Here is a 17,589-nt window from a genome sequence, read left to right on the forward strand (position 1 = left end):
CTATATATATCTATCTATCTATATATATCTATATATATATAGTGTGTGTGTGTATATTAAATAAAATACTGAAACATAACACCGAGCGGTAGCTATATATATATATCTCCAATATATATATAGCGAGAGAGAGAGTGTGTGAATTGGAAGACTTTCCAAGCACCTCAGGACCCCCTCGTCAGTACAGTTCCTGGCTATGTTTATGTTTATATCATACCTGTGAACTTTACTAATGAGGTGATTCTGGGATGATTGAAACGGCTTTGCTTAGTCCCCCACTCTATTCCCCTGACGCAGACTTTTACCTTTTTACTGGTGAAGCTTATTATTGGATCCTACCCCAGGTGGCACCACATTTATGCCAGGTTTCTGGGACTGGTTACATTTCAGTATGACATTTATACATGCTTTGATTTATTCAGGATGAAATGCAAATCACTTCTTTGCCTTTGGCCAATTCTAGTGCCGTGAAAGAGGATAAGACTCGGTCCTCTGGCCTTAGGGTCACTATGAAGCTGAAGGAAGCAGAGGCTCAGCACTTCAAATGATAAGCCTTGAGTTTATTTCAAGGCTTGAGAAAGACCTGTGCGTCGAAACGTTGCCTGTGTGAAATAAACTCACCTTATCATTTGAAGTGCTGAGCCTCTGCTTCTTTATTTTGGATTTATTGAGGGACTTGGTGGTACCCTGGCTCGTGCACCATTTCACTGCTGAGTGCTGCATTCCAACCTCTCTTGTGTATGAAGCTGAAGGTGCTTTTAGCGCCCGTAGATAATGGTGTACGTCAGAGCGCTTGTTTTAAATGGTGCCAAGTGCTGTGCCGTTTTAGACACTGGCTGCACTAGAACCTGAAGTGCCTTTTCTTCACTGATCCAGCCTTTTGGATGATTTTTTTTATTTATTTATAACAACACACATTCTTCACACATGTACTTTTTTGGTTTTTATTCACATGATGGGTACTGTTTGCTTTTATACACTTAAAATGCACTACATGGATCGTCGCACGAAATAAGGTTTGTGGGAAAAGGTTTAAGGAAGGACGTACTAAAGAGGAATATTTAACCGGAAAACTTAATGAGGAGGTCCAACGGAGAATGCACCTCACACAGCTGAATATCACACCAACCTAATAGCCCATTACAATGGGGACCGTCTCCTTTATAATTAATATAATTTATAAGTCCAACAACAAAAAACAGAATTCAATTTAACGGTGTGTTAGGAGTTTAAAAGAACTGGAACTTTTAGAGATCATAAAACTATAAATATTACTAGTGGCAGAAATATAAATGTACAGGATATTAATATTTTTGTATGCTTATATTAAATGTATGTATTATAAATCTTTATATAATCTGTCTCATGCCATGAGCACTGGCATAAAATAGTGTGTGTGTAAAACACTTAAGACCCATTCCAAACCTTTAAAAAGTAATTTCTTTTTATTTTCTCTATTGTTTCTATGTTCCCACATTACCTCTACCAGTTTCTGTATATAGTCTATCTGTACCTGCCATCTCCGCTGAAGACATGATGCATCTATATAATTATAAATATAATTGTACATGCTAATATCGGTAATTTTGAAAATAACTTTCTACTTTAATTTTATATAGGGTTAACATCTGATGTTTGATAAAGAGCATATAGGATTGAATTAATGGTAACTTGGTGTGAGTTACCTGTAAAGTATGTATTACATTTTCCAGAATCTTTTTCTGGAGGGTTTATATTACCTGAAATGTTTCGGGGATAAGATGAATGTGTGTGTGGTTCAATGTATATGAATGCACATAACACAGCTGCATGACCTACACCTTAATTGATCTATTTATGTTGTTTGGACTCAGTTTTCCATCTTTATAAGCAAACATTTTGTGCACATGGTACAGAAACTCTTTCATTGGTAATGGCACTTAGGAGAGACGGCTCAATTTGTAGGTTGTCATCTCATTCAGTTCAACCCCACACTGCCGCGGTGTGAACTGGCAAGGCGTACCAATACTCCATTAGAGAACTTAACTGCGGCTGGGCATAGCCCTATGTTACCCATGGGGTACCTTGGCATCACGGGTTATATTATGTCCCATTGCACAAGTACATTCCTAAAAGTTCATTCATTTAATAAATCCTTTTCATGTTTAGTACTGCCTCTGTTGTTCTGTGCACGGTACATGCAATGGAAACATGGCGTTAGAATTTAATTTACTCTCCTTGTACATTAGCGAGACTAGAACTGTAACACAAACATGACTTGCACCTCTTATAACCAAGAAAGAAATCCTGCTCCTTTTGAAACCTCCTGTTCTCTTAACGTCATTTGTCTCATTAAATGGATATGCGTTCCTTCGTTAAACGTACTGAAACTGGACACTATTGAAAGTCCCCAATCCCTATACATCGTAATAGCAAATATGAGCCATCGCGTGTTTTTTTCTTTTCATCTTTTCTGTGAGTTGTAAAGTACATTTGTTGGCCTGTATTAGAATCTGCAGAAGTGGTGCATTTTTAACTTTTGGCATAAAAACGGGTAAAATGCCAGCCTGGAACCTTGGGGTCCGGTAGACTTTTAGGTCTTTAAAAAAAAAAAAAAAAATAATGTAGTACTGATGTTTTAGATCTTGTTTTCCGGTGGATCTCTTTCTGTATATAATGATTCCTTCACATTCTGTGAACATATACATTGTGGCAATCCCTTTGTAATAATGAAACAAAGGCTAGCGTTTTAGGGAACCGGTATTTCAGATGTGTGGGGATTCACCACCACCTTAGATATTGTTGACAGAAATCACAATTTCCTGTGTGCAAATATAGTCCATCCCGGTTTCTTTTGGTCTCTCATTTAAAGGCTATGGCATCACAGATTGATTATAACCCAACAAAACTAAACTAAACTAAAATAAATTTGCAAATTGTAATGTGCACTTACGCTGAGGCATGGAAATAGTTTTTTGGCAATGTATTTGTACTGTATGTACATATTTAATGTTATCCACATACCCGGCTCATTGTCAGGTTACACCTCTTACCATCTTTTCATCTCTAACGGAATGGGCCTGCGCAGAAAATAAAAGCACTAATTCTCCAAAATTCTCAGAAACTACACGCAGTGCTTGGAAGGGAGGGAGTCTCATTTTAAGCACGCTAATTCAAAAATAATTGTTTTACCGCAACACACAAGGGAAATCATACATTAACAGATTTTCATATATGGTTCATAAAATACAGCTTTTAATTAAACTATCCAATTGCAGAACTACAAAGATCCACTATTATAAAAAATGGTTTGGTAAAAGGGAAAACAGGTGCCAATAGAGAAAATGTAACTTTGCGGTATTAAAGATGAAATGGTTAACGTTGCACTTTGCAGGTTGTTTTAAGGCCGAACTGTAGTGTTCCATGTTGTCCCCGTTACTAATTGTAAGAGCATGTACAATGTGTTGTTATATTTCCACTTAAAGGGACCTGCTAGCTATCATACGTACTGTAATGTATATTATAACTGAGAGGTCCCTTTAAATTTTCATTTGCACAAAAAGCACTCCATTGATTTGTATTGGAGTGCTTTCCGAATACTGATTGGCTGCAGCTTCTACCTAAAATACTTCTCACAGACTACTTTAATTTGCATTCTTTAGTGAGTCTGTCCGTGACAGTAATCTGTCTCTTAAAGTGTTATTTCCAGCGCTAGAGGCTCATGCATACCCAACTAAAATAATTCAATCAGATTCCAGGAAGCATCCAGTAAAATTTCAAACCTTAAATAAACCCTTATGTTTGTTACCATGCAGTATGTATTTGTGCAAACAGTGATTGCACTTTTCCAAGTACTAAATTACTTATTACAAGTATTCACTATGGTTTCAATCTGGTTTCTTTTATTGGGTTTTCATCATCTTCTGCCCTCTGCAATCCTTTTCAGACTGTTGGTGTACTTGTGGGTATCTCCTGATAGGATAATGAATGGCAACCCCCCTTTATGATCATCCATGTGCTTATGACATGATGCCTCACGAGGAGTGAAGATTTTCTGTAGTTTAGCTTATTTAATGTAATAGGGCTACTAATTTCAGTAATGAGGAGCCTCTACCTTATGTATTTGAAAGTGACTCAGCTCACCAAGTGAAGACGTATACCGGTAACATGCTGTTAATGGTGATATAGAATTCAGGTACTTGGGTGGAGGGAATAAAATGAGTTCAGTTTTAGAAAGATTAAGTTACAGGCAGTGTTGTGACATCCATGAAGAAATAGCAGACAAGCAGTTGGTAATACGGGACATGAGAGATGGAGAGAGATCAGGAGAAGACAGGTAGATTTGGGTATCATCTGCATATAGATGATACTGGAGGCCAAATGAGTTGATTAGTTTGCCAAGAGATGAAGTATAAAGAGAGAACAGCAGAGGGCCAAGGACTGATCTTTGGGGGACGCCAACCGAAAGATATGGCAGATATGAGGAGTGGACAGGGGCAATAAGTGGGCAGATATAGGAGAATAGGGGATTAGAGGAGCAAAAAGATAGAAAGTAAAATATAACAGACATAAGTAGAGACGTGCATGACATAAATGTAACCAAATAAAAACAATCAGTGAGAAAATGCCACATAACCCTGTATGGGCATTCCTAGGATATCAAGCACAGAAAGACAGACGGGCAATAGGCAATTCTGGGGCAGAAATAGGAAAATCATTTATAAAACGTTAACCGCAAACAATGGAAATCTTCTTGTCCACGCTGTATAGCTTGTTGCAATATGTTGCTGGTTTGCTTGGGCATCAGTTGTTTTCATAATTTATAACACACGTTGTACAGCGCTATAGAATATGAAGGCACTGCATAAATCAATAGCAATTATAGACATCGTACAGTGCTGCCGGATATGATATCGCTATATAATTCAATTAGAATGATAAAGTTACATGTTTATATGTTGCCAATTGTCAAAAAATGTACATTGACAAAAATACTAAATCCCTGCGTTTTGTGCAGATCTTACAGTTGCTGCCAGAGGCACTTTTTAAAAAAAAATCTTTAAGAATAAGGGCTTTTTTATTTATTAATAGCACACCTTGTGCAGCAATAACAACATATCTGTACAATCTTTTGATATTTTATATCCAAATTTGCTGTTCCTTAAACTAGTAAATCAGGAAACCCCCCCCCCCCCGGCGTTTTCTTTAGAAACGATCTGAATTAACCTGAACCTTTTTATACCACACTGTCGGCAACAACGCTGGAAGAAAATGGTTAAAGAAACGAAGCCGTGTTAACAGAGCAGCGGTTCCGCACACATATTTAATGTCACTCTTGTTCATGTTCATCTTTTCAAAAGTTCATGTTCATCTTTTCAAAAGTTTGCACTTGAAACAGGTTATAGGAAGTTATTTCAATTAGGTGCACCTTGCTTTAAAAATGGACTAAAATATTAGGAATATTCTACATTTTTTTTCATGTTAGAATTAAGCATTTTAATGTCATTTCTGGTGTAGGCCTTATCATTTTCCATAAATACCTCAGTTTAAGCCCGCACTCTTCCCGGAGTCCCGAAAGGATTGACATTACTAAATCGTCTACAGGTAGACTTGCCTGCGCCTTGGGGTTTCTATGGAGTATCTGTCTGTCTGTCATCTGTTTAGTTTGTACAGTACAGATTTTGCACTAAAGGACTTAATGTGTGTCCTGAAAACACACTGTTACATACAGATGGAGAAAAGTTGTAACATTTAAGCATCTTTTTTCCCCTTCCTAGTTGCTTAAAATAAAAAAAGGACTGATACATATGTCAGGGAAAAGCCAAAAACTACACTTACAGTAATTCACTGAAATATAGATAAAAGAAGAAAAAAAATTATCTTAATGTATTTGCAGTGCTGTCTTAAAAAAAATACCCATTAGTTTTTCCCATGAGAAATGTAATAGTGTAACTTATAAAAGTGAATGTAAGTGCGATAGTCTGCTGTGTCGCTGCTCATTTCCCTTGTGGATATTGTATTGAGTAATGACATCCTAAAATAACTAGTTCCCTTGAAATAAAAGCAGTGTTTTTAATTTATTAAGTGCATGTTGTAGCTGTCATGTGTCCTTCTAATGCGTTTGATGGGTATTAAATCAACACATTTTCCCCTTACAAACGCATGGATTGTTTCATCTTCCCCTTTGTATTTGCTCGGCGTTCCATCCCTCAGCGTTGCAAGAGACGTGTTTGGTGGAATGCATCTCCTGCGCAGAAGTGCATGCGTGGACACACCGCCCGCCAGCACGGACTCCTGAGAGATTCGTTGGCGGGGTGTACGTTTTCTCGCATGCAGCTGAAACTGGCATGGGTTGTGAATCACAGAGGGGGAGATGCGCTCCATAATTCCCGTAAGGTAAACCTTTTAGATTGCGCTCTTATAGATATGGGATGTATATCGGTGTATTTACGGTAGGCTTTAAATATGCATTTTGTGTCTGAACAGAGTATTCTGATTACATTGATCGGCACAAAAAAACTTCAGATAGATGTAACGCTTGTGTTTGCTAGCGTAACTATCCGTTATTTCTAGTTCAAATGGCCTTTGTGAGCATAGACTTGGTTGTCTTCCATCAAGTTGTACGGATTCTAGAAGTAAATCAGTCCAAGTCTTTAGTTCAATGGGGCTTCAGAATCACTTCTTGTAATTTGCATCCCTGAATATTTTTGTGGCCCGGGAAAGATCTTTCTTGTAACTTTTCAAAAGATTCCTGTTAAGTGAGTGAATGAAGCGTGTCCCAGTGGGTAACTTATGTTTCGGCATGATCCATCAATGGTTTCATCAAGCAGAATCAGAGTGAAACAACTGCGTTGAAACGTGAAAATGGAATTGTTTCAGTGCAATATGCAGAAAGAAAGAGTAATCGGGAACATTCATTCCTTTGTGCATGAAATACATATGTGTTCAGTGTCTTGTCTTTCTCATTTATACAAGATCTTACCATCTGGGCAGACAATTAAACATAGTGTTCTGTGTACAAAGCCCAGGTTTGTGCGTCCTTACTTGAAAGCAAGCAGTTTCATTTTAATAGAATGCTCAAATTGGTGTATCCAATGTTGCGCCGGTAAGATGTTGTTATAAAACTTGCACATAATAGGCATACTTTGTACACTTGTATAATATTCTCTTTTCTTAAACTAAGCAAACCCGGGCTTTGCTGTTATACATGGATTTCAGTGTCCAAATCTAATAGAATGAGTGTTGGAATAGGTAGGAGGGACTGGCTACGCAGGGTAAAGTTGCTGAGGTTGACCGACTGCTTAGAAGAAGGGATTGTTGGGTTGTGGGGTTATTGGAGACTTGCCACCTTATCCATATTTACTGTTCACATGGTAGTTCCAATAAGGTCACCCTGTCATTGACCAATTCCATTCCATGGTTAATGTATTCTACCTCTTTCTGGGCAGCATTTACACAAAGATGGATTGGCTACAAAATACATTTGTTTAGATGATAAGAATATAGAATTTTACAGCAGATGCGATTAGGTAGTTATAGTGCACTCTTCCTACCTTCATATATCAAAGTGTAGTGCTGAGATACTTCTGTTTGTACCTTGAGGAAAGTAGATGACATGCAGAATGATCTGTTTTGCAGGAGGGGAAGAAGAATTAGTGCCAGGCATGCAGTATCCAGCACAAGATGCCTACTCCGTGCTAGATGATGATGATCAACAAGGATGGGTATCTTGGGCCTGGTCATTCGTTCCGGCTATTGTCAGTTACGGCGATGAAAATGAAGGGGATGGGGACTACACTGCTTCAGAAGATAACGCAACACTGCAGGGGCAGAAATCACAGCCATCCAAAGATCCGATTGTCTCAATAGGTTTCTATTGTACCAAGGCTACTGTTACATTTAAGGTAAGTGAGTGGCAGAAACATAACTCTTCAAACAGCTCTGCTCCCACCAGTTTTACCCCCTTACACGTTACCCCGTTTACAAAAAATACTACATGCATTTCAGTACCTTACACCTATGCCAGGTTATCCTTAATCAGTCAGCATGTGCCTTAGTCTCCTATCCTGACAAAGTTGGGTTACTTAACAATACCTACACCCACTTTGTGTCTTTTCAGGCATTCTGCGCCCTTTTTTGCTTAGTTTGTATCTATGCCATAACAAAACCATTTATTTCATGATGGCGGCTGCTGTAGCCATTCGCTACAATACTGGGGATGTCGATCACTCTAATTAATCCTATAGATTCTAATTTGCGGTTGTGCTCTATTCCAGTGAGGGGTTTGCACATCACGCATTCAGAGGATTGTACATATAATATCTCTGAAGCTCTTTCTATGGTGTCAAAATGCTCCCTTAAGTCAAAACATTGCTTAATCTGTGCATTTTACCAGAAATATACAATATAAGTTTAATGTTCTTCTCTTAGATCTTTGCAAGAAAATGTACGGGACTATACTGAAACGTGTCAATAGATTATTAGGTCCAAAGATTTGTTGGTACGGGTGATATGTTTAAGCACAGTAATCTGTTTTATTGTCCTATTAAGCTTCAGACATAGACAGGTTGTCGTATATATAATATTTGTAACTTACTTGTGAGCGTTTTCTCACCTATTATCATGATCAGAAAACCTTCAGGCCGGACCACAATTCTTGGATATTCCTGTTAGATCACAGGCATCTATATTAAAAAAACATTAAACAACCTGTTTTCAGGTGAGGACACGCAACATTCCTGGCCTACATGTGGCCCACCAAGCTTATAGTTGTGTACCGCTTATCAAAAACCTTTAGATACCCATAGAAGAATGGGGGGGGGGTGTAGACTCTGGGATCTTTTTGTAAAAGCAACTCTAAATGTAATCATGCAGAATCATGTAAGAGTCACTTGATTAGGTGGGTAGCAAGTATAATATAAATGAAACAACTTTTTCCTTTTTCGTCATCTTGAACAAAAGGAGCTTTCTTGGCCAAAAAAGACTTTCTAGGGTTGAGCTTGCCATGGTAAACAGTCCTGTGCTATTGGGACAGGCACCGAGGTGACATGAACAGGAATCCTCGCGTTCGCCTGGAATGGAACAGTTTCAAAGTATATTTAGTTTTACAGTAACAACATTGCTCTTAACACCTTCTCTCCTTGAATGACCTGCAACAAATTAACAAACTTTCTGCGCTGCGGAGATGTTCCATCTGCAGCGAAATGCTCTGTATGAGATTCACATGTTAAACTGAGACGGAAAACATTAGCATTCATTGTTCTAGTTTCTAGCTTGGAATGTATGGAATTAATTTGTGGTTCATATTTTGGTATTAAAAAAAGGTCAAGTTTCTGCATTAGCATTGTGAGTACTTGATAGTCTTCCAGTGAACGAAGAAGGAAAAACATGCCAAATTAAACGTAACATTTTCCTAATACTGTTGAAAATTGTTCTTGTAATGTTTGAGTTCTTTTAATCAATTAATTGCTTTCCTCTACAATAATTGCAGACAGCTGATAGGAAGGAAGGAGCAAAATTGTGTTATAGAAGTGCATTCATGGCCTGCTTTCTCATATGGTCCTCATTTCTCATTACAAAGTGTCTTCAACTATCTAGTAAAGTAGAAGAACCTTTCAATCCTTTGCTTAGATTGTTACCCACCTGGTGCACACACATTCGCAGGATTGGATTGCTTTTACATATACGGTATATTATGCTGGGTGCTGAAGTTACCTTTTTCTTTTTTTTTTGCTTGCTGGTTAAGATTTTTAAAGCCCCCAGATTGTGACGTGCTGCCAGTTATAGACATAGAGAGGCATCGGGTACTAGAACGTAAACCCACTGTCTGTTATAGACTAGATTGTAAGCTCACAAGCCCTCCTCTCCTTTTGTACCAGTTTGTTATGGGGCATTAAATTATTCACTGCTTGTAACGGAGATATGGAATCTGCAGGCCCTATATAAATAAATGTAATGTCTTATAAACCCATTAGTTGCTGAACACACCTGCCTTTCCAAGCTGATGAATATACACCATTGGATGATGTGGGGATATTCACTAGTGTTTCAATCTGTTTCTTCATTTTGGATCATTTTTTTGGTATCAAATGCCTTTATTTCCCATCCTGTCACGAACTCTGCCAGGCTTACCTATGTTTGTTCACATGGGGCATGATTTCCGGGTGGCTGGTTTTCCTGTGCACTTGATAATGAGATATCACCAACACTTACGTTCTTCAAGTCTGTCTTTTTTTGTTTATGTATGTATGCTTTTTTGTTTAATAAATATTAGATGTAAGAAATGCATTCTGACCTGTGATTTTATTCAAGTCATTTCCAATATTGGCAACTTTTTTTTCTTAAGGAAAAGTAGGCCACCTGGTAGGTAATTAGAAAACCAAGAATCTCATTTTATAAAATATTGTAAGAGAAGATATATATATATATATATATATATCTACATAAAATATATATATATATATATATATATATAATGTAATTAGTTGTGTCTTCCTCAGAATTCTTATTCAACTTGCCAATATTTGATAATTTTTATGTTTCTAATGAGCAGAGGCCTTCTTGCATATTAATATTATGTATCGTACCAGTTTGTGAAACGTGTTGGTGCTCAATGAATAATATATACCAGAACCGCACGCTCTCCAACATTATTTCATGAAATGTGGTATGAATACCCCTTGGTGTTCTGATGGCTCCAGGGGGTACTTAACTCAACTATGTAACTATTGTATTTCAGAGAAAACATAATAAGGGTACTTTCTGAAGAAATGTTTGATATCTTGTTTACTTGATAGTTGCAACCAGATACGTGGGCATATAGCTGGAAGCGCTTTAGAGGCATTTTTCTAGAATATTAAATGTATCACAAAAAAGGCCCCGGCACCTTCTAGCTGTTGATTCATATGTTTGGGAAATGCAATGCAGAAATGTTTTTTTCTCTTCATATATTGTTAATGCCATGAAAGATGTGGAAGGTAATATCTCTGAGACGGGTTGAGTAAGCCGTCACTAACTGACGTTTAACGTTTACACTTGCTCGTTTGTGGTGAGGAGACTCTGATACCACATGGTGTGATTTTAAGTTATCCCGTCATTTTTCACCCTCTGTAAGAACAGGGTAATGAGAGAAGAAGGGAACGTTTTTAATGTATATCAGAGTGGTGACTGAACCGACCCCGGCCCCACATTATATTACACCCTATGCGATAACGCGGATAACACGTGGCAGCTGTTACTGCACCTGTTTCCTGCCCAATAATATATTTTAGCCAATGATGGACTTTAATTTCTCTTCATCATTAGAGGAGAGGAATGTCGCGTTGTCACTCTTTCATGTGACGCTGTTCTTGGCTGAAGGTATTTATCTTACTGTTTTCTAGTTGACTGAAATGCAAGCCGAGAGCAGCTATTATAGCCCTCAGAAGGTTAAATCCAGAGAAGTCGTGCGGTGGGAGCAAGAGGGGACCACGATAGAGGTAAATTCTGAAATCTGTTTGGGAATATGTACAGTACTGTGCAAACGTTCTGGGCATATGGGGAGAAAATGACTGCTTTCAAACATAGACATGTTACTACTTTATTTTTATCATTTAACAAAATGCAAAGTGAGTGAACAGAAGAAAAATCAAATGATTTAGTGTGACCACCCTCTGCCTTTAAAACGGCATCAGTTCTTCTAGTTACTCTTGAACGCAGAACTTTGAAGAACTCAGCAGGTAGGTTGTTCTTGAAGAACTGAATACAGTTATTCTGTGGATTAAGTGCCTCGATACAGATCCATCAAGCCTTCAAGCTCCCAGATGTCAAACAATGGAGAGGTTACAAGGGAGATCTTTGATGTCCCCAACTGGCCTATTTACGCTCCATAGGCTTCATAAAAAAAAAAATGCTCGCCTTTATGATTGAGCGCTCCTGGATACGATGCGATATCCCAGTGCTCCTTTTCTTGAAGGCATGCAGAGCCGACCATGCCCTGGGCAGGAGCAACGCTAAGTACAACACTGTTCAGAAAGGCCCAGGTACCATTAGTCACGGTGTTTTTGTATAGGAGGTTGGATTGTGTAGGCTCCTCTTGATGATGTTGGTTTTCATATTCCAGATTATAAAAGCAGTCAAAAGTTCAAGGCACCTTTGTACTCCTGGCCAAGCATTTTCATATGAGGCGCCAAAAAATATTTTGTACAATATTTACTTTATGAGTTTTTGCATAGAATATAACTGATATCGCTATTGTATTGATTGAAATTATTTGAAACACTTGGTTTTATTTCTTTATTGATGAGTTCTAGAGTATCTGGCAAACTAATTCTAGTTACATTTTTTTGTAGTCCCAATTCACTATTTAAATTGAAAGAATTTGCATTATGGATTGAAAGTGTTCTAATATATTTATAAAGATTTCATACCATGTATTTTCTGTAGGTTCTCATGAAAGGAGAGCCATTTTTTGACTGCCAGGTTGGGTTCGTGGGAAGCCAAGCTCTGTGCCTGAAAGGGATCATGGGAGTGAAAGACTTTGAAGAGAATACTGGCCGGTCGGATGGGGTAAGGTCACACTACAGGCATTGATGCTAGTATTTGGAACATACTCCTCTTTGTGTGTGAAATCTTCTTTTAGTGGCTAAATCTCTAGTATATTATTTTTTATTAAACTGAATCCACTATTTAGTAGGATGCTTACACATAGCGCAATTCTCTTTTCTAATTAGGAAAATGAACAAGGATCTCAGCATCTGAACGGTCTTAATTATCCTTTAGCTCATTTTGTTTGGGAATACATTATTAAAAATATGTATTTCAGTGAAAAGGCTTACTACTACTGATAATGCTTAAACCCTATTGCACAGACAAGCTTACAGTGTCCAACTTTGCCACCTTTGCAGAATTCACATCTCATTTCAGTTTCCTGTCCCGGTTATTTATTGACTTGTTTGTTTGTACCCACGGTCATTTTACTGTCACTGAAATAATAATAATTAACAAACTGAGTAAAGAGCTCCAGGGAATGCACCCACCAGAGTTCACCGGTTCGCTGATGTGGGGGACTTCTGTTATAGAAGGGGCATCACACTGTTACTTGTGTCCAAATAAAAATATATCCAGTGCTGGGAATAATCATTACATCCTCAAAATAAAATATTGGGATTCTAGAAATCCTGCGGCTGGTGGCGCTCCCCTTAAACATACCCTTTGGTAACATTGAAGTTGTCCACTTTGTGTTTGTCTGTTTTCGTATCCTCTGGCACGCAGCTGGTTAATAGTTGTTATATAATATACGTTTTCTTCTCAGAATGCATTCCCTTTACATATTGTATTGGTTGATCTTCTATTCACGGTTAACTTTTTCCAATATCTGACAATACCATTGATCTTAACGCTGCTCACTTTTCATTGCCAAATGAACTCGTACCTTCATGTTATGACAAAAAACGCTGCCATTGTCGTTTTAGGAAGCCTGTTTCTTTACCTGTGGGGAGAATTTGAGTAACAAAGGAAACACTTACCTCACCAACTCGCTTTTCGACTACAGAAGTCCAGAGAACAATGGGATTCGGGCAGAGTTTATTTTAGCTTCAACACACCATAAGGTCAGTACGCTTGTAATTGGCGTTTGATTGTAAGCTCTAGTGAGCCGAACACGCATGGCTACATTGGCGTGTTTCATGATGTTTGAAATGTGTATGTCTCCTGACTGGTACAGCTTCCAGCCCATCAGAGCTTTAGAACTACTAGCAACAGTATTATTATAGGGCACATAAATATCGCTTTGTATCATAAATCAATAAACAAACATGATTATTTCATTGTAAAGTAAGACGTGTGATTGTTTTCTTTTGAATCGAAAAGCATATTTTGCCAAACTTGATTTCCTTCGTGAAAACTCAACAGCGGTATTTATGTGGCAGGAACAGGCGCATCTACAATGATTGTGCTACCTGGCAGATCATTTTAATGTAGTGAAATCCAGTTATTTAAATCATGTTTGGAGAGGTTTATGTTCACTATTTGGTGTTTTAATCCTATACAGCATTTTTTCCATTTTTGCCATTGGTAGCCCCAGCTCCTAAGCTATTTGGTGAAGCGATATCTGTTTCCATCCATTCTTCTGTTTGTTTGTTTTCTCTCGAAACATCGCAGAAATATATATTTTTGACAAATGTATAGGCAATATGAGCTCAAGTGAACCCACTCTACTAGATCTAGAATCAGAACAATGACATTGAAGAAACTCTCCGGAGTACCCCCTTCTGCTTGGCGACATTGGCACCCGAGCCTATGCAAGGCATCTCTGCCAAGAGCATAGACCCAGCCACAAAAAGGAATTGCGCTCCCAGGTCGATACGGGTTATTCACACATGAATTTTTGTCATCCAGAACCTGCAGAGCTGCTTTTCATGACAAAGAGTTGTGCAGATCGAATGGGAACTTGGCGGAAAAAATGGATATGACTGACACCATTAACCTTGTTCCTAAAGGGACAGTCTAATGTTCCAGGCAGCCACCTTAACAAAGAATGCATATTAATGTAATTTTATACGCATTCTTACTTTCTAAGAAATTGAGAGGGATATATGTGTGGTGCTCTACATTAGAGAGGTCCTGTATGTAGATGTTTATTGAATAGAGGTGGTGCGATAGAACTGCTATAGGGGAGATCAAGTTTACGGTGTTCTTAGCAAAATTCCATATATTCCTTACATTTATATAGTCAATAAATTCTATTGTAGAGAATTGGAGTCATTTTAAACATCTTTCAAATAACATCATTTAGAAGGGGAAAAAAGATACCAGGAATGCGATTCAAGCGTTTTAAGGGAGAGGGGAGACAGAATAGAAGCCATCACATACCTAAGGGAAATACAGAAAGGATTGTAGGTGGTTGGAAAAAAAAAAGATCCACCATAAGCAAAGTGGGCCGTTTGGTTCTGTGTATTTCTGTACTGGACTGAAAATAGATTTTAGAGCTGAACTCACACAGTTTAAGGATAGATCACAATGTATTTTGGTGCCCAAAGTGTCTGTCGCTGGGACGCTGGTTATTTAAATAAAGATGTGCAATGCCCCACAAATGACAATTCTTTATGGCAATACCAAGAAGGTCAAGGAAAGCCAAAATAACCTATTGAAGGTATTGATTAACTAACCATTATTAGTGTTGTAGTTACAATGTCCATCCTAACCCATATATGCTTTTGTGTAGCTTGCTATAGAAGTTTCATTGCGATCTTGAAAGGTGAGCTCTTTGGATAACATCTGTTCTTTTGTAGGGATAAGCAGTTCTGTGTGTTGACACTCAAACCCAAACATGCTCACGTCTGTGATACTTTGTAATCTGGGAGTTCTCTGTTTTTTAACATGGCCATTGTTTGCTTTCCTTTTGTTCGCAGGAGACATACACCGAGATAGCAGGAATGCAGAGGTTTGGGGCCTTTTACATGGATTACCTGTACACAATGGAAAGCTCTGGTGGCAAAGGTACACGTTTCTTGTGTTTGTATTCCCTTGGACAAGAGAAACCAATCCTTCCTTCATTGCCACCTGGTCCTTGACAGTCTGCCCTGAGTTTTACCTCTCATTTTACCTTTTATTTGCTGTGTGGGTCCTCTGTATTTTTCCTTGAGGTTGAGAAGGTGTTTGTAGCTGGGTCATCTCCAGCATTCACCCATGCCCTCTTGGAGAGAACCTAGGGTTGTTCTCAAATAGTTTAGTAAATGTTCCAAAGTCTGCCTATATTTAATCCTGCAGGTTAGCAGACTTGACAGGTCAACGATATGCAATTTTCATCAACAAGTAAAAAAAAAGACTTGTAACTATAATAGTTATGAGCTTAAAATATTACATTCGACATTATCAGCAGAAATTAGATTTTTCTGGCACTGGGTCTTCTCAAATCTGGTTGTCAGCCATTCTGATTGGAGGAATGCTTAGATAAACGTTATTTGGGAAGAGTGATGATCAAACATTTATAGATGCACGTCCGTGATCTTGTACATCGTTGTTCTGAAAAAGTGGCTTTATATTTCCTTAGGTTCCCTCAGCCAGCAGGACTTCCCATCCTTAAAGCCTGAAGAAGCTGGCAGTTTCCAGGAGACGTCCACTAAACGTGTAGTCGTAGGCCCCATGGATCTCCGGCTGGACAGCAGCTCGGTGCACAGGATTATGAAGATGATAGCGTGTTCTTTGGACCATGAGTATGAGGCATATTGCACTCCTAAGCCCAGTACGGTTCCATATTATTTTTATTGTTGGTGATTAGGTTCCATCGAGCATCTGTTAACCGTCCATTTGCTAGGCTTGTAGCAGAACGTGAACGTTTTTATTTTTTTTCATAACCTTTGCTACGTATAAAGACTTATTTGGAGATTCAAAATTACAACTAAAATTAAAAACGTGTCTTAATTATTTTTAAACCATGAGCAGTTCACCCCCTCTGTGTTTGTGACACAATATGTTTCTGACCAGGGCAAAAATACCAATTTTGACCAGTTTATAAAGGGAGAGCTTTTGTGACTACAGCCACAGTCTACTAAAAAAGCAAGTTTCTTTTGCGCATATTATTCAACTCTCAAAGTGGTATTATTATTATTTATTGTTTTATATAGAGCCATCATATTCTGTAGCGCTTTCCACGTTAATCCTAATACTATTAACAGTCTGCTTTAGTGTGGAATAGCAATTAAGTGTTGCTAATTGAAATGATGATCAAGACAAAAAAAATACTAGGATCTCTTCTGCTCTAATTAGCTATAAAAGTTAAAAAAATTCATCAGTCGGTGAAGAGCACCTTTACATTATGTCTCCCCTACTATACAATAAGGAGAAGGAGAATGGAGAGAACTTCAAGATAGGAAATCATTTAGGAAAGTTACCAAAGTCATCAAGTAAAATAAATATAGAATCTATAGGGAGTTTTAATAAATATATCAATTTATGGTAAAAGGTGTCAGTTTGCATTTCAATGAAGTGTTTTTTTTTTATCTGTTGTCCACTGCCATACACTCTCATACAATATTCCTTCTTTCGTTCTGTTGGGTCGCCCTCCCTTAACATGAAGATATGCCCCCCCCTCTTGTTATACAATAATTTTGGCATTTACCGTGTAACTAAAGACCGATCAATGTGCAGGTGCCAAAAAGATTCAGTAGCTCAGCGTGAACCCTCATTCTGTTCTTTTCTTTCCCCAGTTACAGTAGAGGAAAGCAAAACCTTACCAAGTTTCGAAGAAGTGGCATCTTTGGAGGAATACATTCCCACTCGGCTGACTTCCGTGACGTTGATGAAATGCACCATTACAATCACTATGGCTGAATTCAACCTTCTTGGGCATTTAATGCCTATAATAATGGGTCACAAGGTACAAGCTCAGTAACTTTGTCAGTAGCTATTTCAGAAACTGTAAAGATTATGTATAAAATGTGGAATTTTGCTGACAGGTAACAGAGTAATTAATTACCTAAATGCTTCCATATGTTAATTCACTCTCATCTCCATGGCTTCCTTCCCTTTTTGATCTTTTGTAATGACATCCAATTATGCGTAATAGAATACCATTTGGTGAATTAAGGGCTTAACTATAGAGGGAACTCATGAAAAGCTGAACTGAAGTTA

At 38.1% G+C, this 17,589-nt stretch overlaps 1 protein-coding gene across 1 annotated transcript in view; it reads left to right on the forward strand.

The window, feature by feature from the left end:
- The window catches only part of VPS13B (vacuolar protein sorting 13 homolog B), a 359,343-nt gene that overhangs the window by 39,385 nt on the left and 302,369 nt on the right, over positions 1 to 17,589 (forward strand). Inside the window, exons 8-14 of the mRNA XM_053466785.1 lie at positions 7,618 to 7,883; positions 11,361 to 11,456; positions 12,403 to 12,525; positions 13,431 to 13,568; positions 15,369 to 15,456; positions 16,010 to 16,201; positions 17,166 to 17,335. Of these exons, the coding sequence (XP_053322760.1) occupies positions 7,618 to 7,883; positions 11,361 to 11,456; positions 12,403 to 12,525; positions 13,431 to 13,568; positions 15,369 to 15,456; positions 16,010 to 16,201; positions 17,166 to 17,335 (1,073 nt within the window). The remainder of the gene's footprint in view (positions 1 to 7,617; positions 7,884 to 11,360; positions 11,457 to 12,402; positions 12,526 to 13,430; positions 13,569 to 15,368; positions 15,457 to 16,009; positions 16,202 to 17,165; positions 17,336 to 17,589) is intronic.

The sequence above is a fragment of the Spea bombifrons genome, chromosome 5, assembly GCF_027358695.1.
Source record: "Spea bombifrons isolate aSpeBom1 chromosome 5, aSpeBom1.2.pri, whole genome shotgun sequence".
NCBI classification, from domain to species: domain Eukaryota; kingdom Metazoa; phylum Chordata; class Amphibia; order Anura; family Pelobatidae; genus Spea; species Spea bombifrons.